General features: G+C 37.8%; 1 protein-coding gene across 1 annotated transcript; it reads right to left on the reverse strand.

The window, feature by feature from the left end:
- Positions 1–4016: 4016 nt before the first annotated feature.
- Positions 4017–6270, reverse strand: LOC127624645 (forkhead box protein I1-ema-like). The gene is made up of 2 exons (XM_052099457.1): positions 5638–6270; positions 4017–5531 (listed from the first exon to the last, which is right to left on the reverse strand). Exons 1-2 carry the CDS (start codon positions 6188–6190, stop codon positions 4981–4983), a joined length of 1104 nt encoding a protein of 367 aa, XP_051955417.1. The 5' UTR covers positions 6191–6270; the 3' UTR covers positions 4017–4980.
- Positions 6271–7688: the final 1418 nt, after the last annotated feature.

Consider the following 7688-nt stretch of genomic DNA (forward strand, 5'->3'; position numbering starts at 1 on the left):
CACTATAAGCAACCAGCATTTTTTTTTTCACATACATTAAGCCAAAGGCAATCTGATTTAGATCAGTTTGAGGGAGTCACAGGAGAGAGCAGCTGGGCTTGCACCTGGCTATAAACACACGGCACACTCTCTGTGTTGTTAGATTCAATCGATTAGATCAAAGTGACACATCTAAATGTAGAGTCAATTTGTTGTGTGGAGACAGTGAATCGTGTGTTTTGACAATAAACATTCGAGGCAGGAATTGAAGGCTAGAGGGAGGGGACTCTGCTTGTTATAGGCAGAGATGATAGTTGTTTCTGTATATCAGCACAGACTGGTCTGATAATGTCCTGCTGTTGTCATGTGCTGCCGCTGGGCAATAGATCTTGACTTTGTGTTAAAATAGGGCTTTTTCACAAGCAGGCAGCATCATTATAAATTCATGATTACTTTATTACTTAATTATCATATTACTATATAGTAGCACAAAAACGAATTAAAATGTAGTTTAAATTTAAATTAGAGCAAGGATGAATTATGGCCCAGGCAAATGGGGCCAGTGCCCCAGGGCTTCTGACTATCACAGGCCTCTTTCTTACTTCATATTTCAAAAATGCAACTTTATTTGCAATGTCATTTTTTTGTTATTTATACATTTCATCTCACAATTGCAACAAGAGGGAGCCTTAAATAGTGCTGTTGCCCCAGGGTCTTCCTATCCTAAGGAAGGTTTCATGTTAAAATTGTTTTACATTAAAGTTTTTGTCTTGCAGTATATACATAGGAACACTTTAATACTTCAAAATGTTTTTATTTTCAAAATTATATATTTTCATGATTCCGTGATTAATACTGGACAACTGTCCTGTATTTATTAGCCAGAACATCCCTAATTTTGGCCGAAATGAAGGTATTTCGTTCGAGATGCCTACTGTCCTGTAATTTGGTGGCAAAATGCTGAAGGTGGACCCTCCAACTACTACCCGCTTCAGACAGCAAAATGCCCGAAATGCAGATCTTATATACAAAATATAATACATTTAATGACAAAAGACAATACAATACACATACATCTAATACACACAAGTGTTTGCACTTTAAAAAAAATATATATATATATATATATTTTAAGAAGCTATTTCTGCCTGCTCTAAGCCTTAAAAATGTGTTTAGTTATAGTGTAATCTAATGTATTCAGGCTGATTCAGTAATGTTAAATTATATTTTTGATTGAAATAAAACCAGTTAGTTAAGATGTTACCACATGCAAATACATTTTTTTAAACTGTTAGGAAAGGAAAGTTTAATGATGAATTCAAAGTCATTTTTACACTTCTATTTACAGTTTTTATGTATTTAACTATGTAAGGGATAAAAGATGTACAGTATTGCACTTTAAAAAGTGAAGCTTTGCAACTGTAAACTTATGAAGCTATTTGTACATGTTCAGAGTCCTTAAATTACTTTAGTTGATGAAACCTCATGTAGTCAATGGAGTAAATGTAACTGGTTCAGTTATATAAGATAACATTTTAGACTTCATTAAAGCCAGTTAATTTAGCTGTTCCCACATTAAGCATATTATTGGTTACTTGATAAAATGTTGTGTTAAATTTATGAAGGGTGAGGTATGGGATTAGGGAACTGCAAGTTGAAATAATGCTGAAAGCAGCAGTGTCAAGTAACAGCTGACTCACTTTTATCTAATCTGATAAAATGATTTTACTGCTTTATTTTCCCCCTTACCTAAACATTCCTCATTCAAATGAGAGCCGGCAAGCAGTGAACATGGCCGGGTTTCCCTCTGTTTGGTTACAGGGAAAGGGGATAAAAAATGATTCCCACGACCATTGTAATTAGATAACAAGTGAACTCAGCATTTCTGAACAAGAGTATAAATGTGACTTCTTTAATGACCTTTGCATACACAGAACAAAAACAACTGGTCCAAATGATCAACTTGAAAGTCTTCAATTTACTGTCCAAATTTGCTTTCTTTTTATCTCCTCTTCTTACTTTCTTACATGCAGTAAGAAAGTTTGACCTAGAAGTAATGTTTAGTTAATGATCTCTTCATTTGAATGCCAATAGATTCACTCCCTGGGGGAGTAAACATGTTAGATATATTGCACAATGTAACTTATAAAGAAATAATATTATACACCTTTCAGTCATACTCAAATCAATTCATACCCACTGTGCAATTCTTCTTGACCTACGTCTCTGCAAAGTATCTTAACCCTATTTGCAGAACCATAAATATTGGATTTTACCATATTCTTTAACTCTTTTACCATGAAGGTAAAGAATAAGAACTGTGGATAATAGAAGGAAATTTCAACCCACCAAAACTGAAAACTTACAGTATATTTAATTGCCCACTTAAAGTTTTAAGTGTAATCAAAGGGTTGCCAAAGTTACAGTGTAACATCATTGAACTTTTTTAATAACATTGAATTTCATTTCTTATGAAGATAGTAAAGTTGAAACTATTTAAACACTTTACCGAATTTACAGAAATGATCAATCCGATCTCATGAAAATTCGTACATAATTTATGAGTTGGCTATTTTGTATGATCTCGCAAGTACTCGTATGACTTCACATGAAAATTCCCAGATGTCTAATGTGGAAGTAAATGTGAGTTCCACACACGAGGCTTTAAGGACATTGTTATTAATATTATGTCATTACCCAAACCCTTTATCTAAACTTAACCAATCAGTAGAGTATGTAAACATGATATAAAGCTGTGGTGTGTGACAGAAGCAAGTAATTGGCACCTATTAGATGGAAACGATTTCCAGCGATGTCATTGGCTGTAGTGAAAGTCGTAGGAATTCAAACAAGTGTAGTCGCACAATATCATACGAATTAGCCAAATTTAGAAAAGTCGTATGAATCCTGTTGATTTCGCCTTGAGAGTGTGTTGGAAATTATTGTGACAAGTTATATGGAAACAGAAGAGAAAAAAGCATTATCACATAATGATGAAAACATTGTTTACATTGTGTATTATAGCTAGGCTTATTACAATCAAGATCTAGATTAGAGGGAAATATTGTCTTCTTCTGAGTACCTGTTGTCAACCAAAGAAAAAGATCTCGAGATCCTGAGGAACAAGTTTAGTTTCATATATCTTTTTTCTCTCTCTTGCTGTCAAACCAGTCTTTTTCTCTGGATTAGGGTTTGTTGTTTAACGGTTCCTTAGCTGTATTCCCCCTCACCTTTCTTTTTCTGTGGGTCAGTGGCTGTACTGACAGACAGCAGGTAGTTTTGACTTAACTCAGATTACAAATACATGTTGGTCTCTTAGTTTAAGAGCAGGCTCTAAGCTCTTAGTTTAGAACTACCCATTTTTCACGCATGAGCCGATTGTCCTTAATGCTCCTTTTGCTTTTCTCAACCCCCCCAATCTCCTTTGTACTGTGGATCAGATAGATTGGATTTAACTCAGCCCAAAGCACTAATAATTATATTTTGCTCTCTCTCTCTCTCTGGTATTAATGGCTTTTTCTTGTGTTTAAGGTGTGTTGTTTAATGGTTCTTTTGGCAGTACCCCCACCGCCACTGCTGCTCTTTTAGTGTGGAATGGATCACTGACTGTATTGGCAGATGGGAGTTGAAACTGAGCCACAAGCGTTGACACTCACATCTTGATAAACTCTAAGATAAATCAGACTGAAATATGGGTGAAAGTGTTGTGCTATATTTGCATTTCTGCTGTGTGCGTTACCTAAGTGAACTTCTTCAAAATGATTTATGTTCCCCCCCCTCATGTTTCCTGTTTCAAAATGGACAATTTGTCTTCAATATACAGTTTCATTGCGTGGCTCTCTGGAAACAATTCTGATTGGTCAATCCCACTATCCAACGGTCTGATGTTTATGAGTAATGATCACAGCTCTGGGTATAAAATTATATGTAATGGTCATCTGGGTATTGTGAGTGAACAGACAGTATTTATTTTGCAAAATAAACACCAACAGAATACTGACGCAAACTGAAAGTGGAATTTTCTGGAAACTCTGCACTCTTCTCACATAAAACATAATTTCAATGCAAATCAATATTTTATGTGTTTTTACATTTATTTGGTAGGTAACCATGTAATAAGTGGGATAATACAGTCAGCCTGTAATGTTCACAATAAAAACATAATCAGAACTCTGAAACAAACTGGAGGTGGAATTCAGCTATTTTTGCAGATTCTGCACACTTCAATATTTTAATATTGTAAATCAATATTTCATGTCCATTTATTTATTTATTCGGTAGGTAGCCGTATAATAATGACATAATCTACATTCTCCCAGTCATTATTGCAAAATAAACCCCTCCTAATCACATGCCAGCGCTTATTATGCAACAACGACTGGTTGACTGTACATTATCTTTTACACATTACGTAATCAAAAAAGTACTGTTACTTAACCATAAATACATAATTTGAATAATAAAATCAATAATGTAATTATAATTGCAAAGGTGGTTTATTAATGCAAATAAAATATATATTACAATCACAAAATATATAAAGAGAACATAAATACAAAATATGAAACAATGGACAAAAAGATTAATATATACTACAGTTGCATAAGTCAGTGCATTTTCTGTATGTTACATTACAACAGACTTCAATTTAACTAATGGAAATGTTTTGCAAAAATACACACACACACACACACACACACACACACACACACACACACACACACACACACACACACAAACATGACTGGAAGGGATTCTGGAGGGTTGGGTGATTACTATTATCTTTCAGATGCAACAACATTTCAGATGATGCAAGCGAGTCTGATAACAGTGCGTGTAAGCGTTCACACAACTGTACAATACAGTGAATCCGCTTCATGTCCAATCTGACCTGCTGACACTGATACTGCTGTGGGAATTTTGCTCACATAGCAGGTTAACTGCTCTCGCAAGTGCCTGCAACCACATTTTATGCCTTGTGTCTATCAGACTTTTCTTGTGTTACACCTCTGTTCCCTCCCGTGAATACAGCAAGTCAGTTGAGCCCAGCACTGGATAGAGCTGGCTGCTAAACTGGTTGAGCATTGAGTCACTGTAGCTGTGTGTGTACTGAGTGGGTGAAGAAGAGATGTTGGATGGAACAGCGGGAGGAACGTGCACTTCCCATTGTGGCACGGTAGCGCTTGGTGAGTATGGGCCGTACAGCTCAATCGAAGAAGCTCTTTGGCTTCCATCCAAAGACAAAGCAAGAGGCAACGGGAGAACAGAATCCCTGCCAATGTTGCTGGAGCCTGATACCACATCACCCATTTGAGTTAAGAAGCCATTGAGACAAGGAGTTGGGTCTGTGGAGACTGGAGAGTTTCCTCTCTCTGGTGTGTCACTGGTGTTGCTGGGCTCTTTAGGACTTGAGAGAGCCGAGTCTGATCCACAATAGATTTTCCCTTCCTCCTCAGCCAGAGAGTCTGACTTTCTCTTCCTCTTGCGACGGAAGTTGCCATTATCGAACATCTTCTCACAGTTTGGGTCGAGGGTCCAATAGTTACCTTTGCCTATTCAAAGGAAGAAGCATGTTTCTTTATGTTACACATATATGGATTCGATGGATCTGTTCTACTTAAGCAGTAACACAAAAAAAGAGTCTAAACATGTTCTTACCTGGATCACTGTCATCTCTGGGCACCTTCATGAAGCAGTCGTTAAGTGAGAGATTGTGCCTGATAGAGTTCTGCCAGCTGGCCTTGCTCTTGTTGTAGAAGGGGAAGTTTTCCGCCACATACAGGTAGATCTGGCTGAGTGTAAGACGATGGTTTGGGGCTCCATGTATTGCCATCGCAATAAGTGCTGAGTATGAGTAGGGAGGCCTGACTAGTTTCATTAGGTCTTCTTGGGAAGGCAGAGAAAACCAGCTGAAGCCACCCTCGGAGCCTCCAATTCCTCCTGTGGCCATGTAAGGCTTCGTCATACCATGGTGCTGAGGCCCTCCACTGAGGCAGGGAGCTGAACTGAGACCAGGACCATTGAACCACAGGTAAGGGTTTGTAGCTGGGCTTGCAAAGTCTCCAAAGTCATAAGCAGATGGCAAGGTTTGCTGTGGACTAGGCAGAGGTTGAGTGCTGTAGAAATTGTCGCTGTACAGGCTGAACTCCTGGGATTCCTGCCCCATGTTGTGGAACTGGGATGAAAGGGATTGCGGTACAAATGACGTCATGTTTTCTCTATTTTTCCCTTTGTCCTGTCAATGCTGGAATATGGAGTAAATTCTCTCTTCTGTTCTGCTGAGTGTGTATTGATCAGGTGCATCTCAACCTGACACCTGTCTTACCTGAACAATTTATACAAGTTTTGTAACACCCTCTCGTCTCTGATTGGCTGCCACGGTTACACCTCAGCCCTCTGGCACCTCTGGGGGGGATAGCTGTATCAGTAGGATATCTTAAGTTTCGTGAGTCACTAAACTGGATTAATTTGGTTAAACTTATAGAGAAAATGTACATTTTACCTGAAATATCATTGTCAAATACAATTATTCCACATTTAGGGTTAATTCAGGTAAACGGGGCAACTTTTTGACAGTCGTCTAAATGTCAAAATGTGGCCCAATTCACCTGAATTTAAAAATAAAACTTAATAAATCCCTTTTAACACTGTAGATAGATTGTAGATGTAAATTATTGCAAGTCCATAGTGTGTGTGTGTGGGGGGTTAAATTCTACACTCAAAATGTCTACCTATATATATATATATATATATATATATATATATATGTATATGGAATCTGACTAAATCTGTAATCTGACAAAATTTATCTTAAAATTTGGTTAATTTAGATAGCAGATAGTTACCACATGAAGCACATTTTTAGGGTACCTCTCAAAACATTTGACAGTGTAACAAAGTTAGCTACTTCTCATAGAGACTGTGGAACAAGTTACATGTCTAATGTGCAAACAAATTTAATAATCTACCTCATGTTACAGTATGTGTATCCCAATGTGGTTTCTGTGGTATTATAAACATGTTAAATTGAAGATACGTATATGGTCACGCTGTTGGCTTTTTTTACATTTAAAAATCACCAGGAACATGTGGGGGTGAAATTAGCCCCAACAGCCCCATTTCGCAGGAGATAATATGAGGCGAATTGGAGCCATTCGTGTCTCTATCTCTCGTAATTTACATTTTAAAACAGATCGCGTGAGCACTATCCATTCCTGCACGCGCCAAGAGATCAATCTGCTGCCCTGAAGGCATAGCCTGTTCTCGCGGGATGAATGGAAAGTACATTTTGCACTGTTTGATTTCACATTCTGATGCACGGTGGCTTCCAGTGGGACAAATCTTTAAGCCATTCATAAGCATTCCGTGCAGTGGTCAGATATTTGAACTCTCTCTTAAAATGTACACAATTAAAAAAGACAATTGGAACGACTATATTCTCGTTTAGAAGACATCTCTCCCCCCTTGTGATTTATAACTTTTGCGTCAGATCTTCAGCAGCGGTAGAATGTCGTTGCACGCGGAAGCCCACGAGCGGGGAGGGGGAAAAAGCTTCTCGTGCGTGATTGCGTGTTCCGCAGTAGAAATCCATCATAAATAATGGCCCCGGGTGATCAGTACGATATTAACTTGCTGCAAATTGTTCAGTGTACGTTTTTGGATATCCACGAACCTGAATAAAACAAAACTTTCGCAGAGTTCATGCCAGC

This window comes from Xyrauchen texanus, chromosome 31 (genome assembly GCF_025860055.1).
Source record: "Xyrauchen texanus isolate HMW12.3.18 chromosome 31, RBS_HiC_50CHRs, whole genome shotgun sequence".
NCBI classification, from domain to species: Eukaryota; Metazoa; Chordata; class Actinopteri; order Cypriniformes; family Catostomidae; genus Xyrauchen; species Xyrauchen texanus.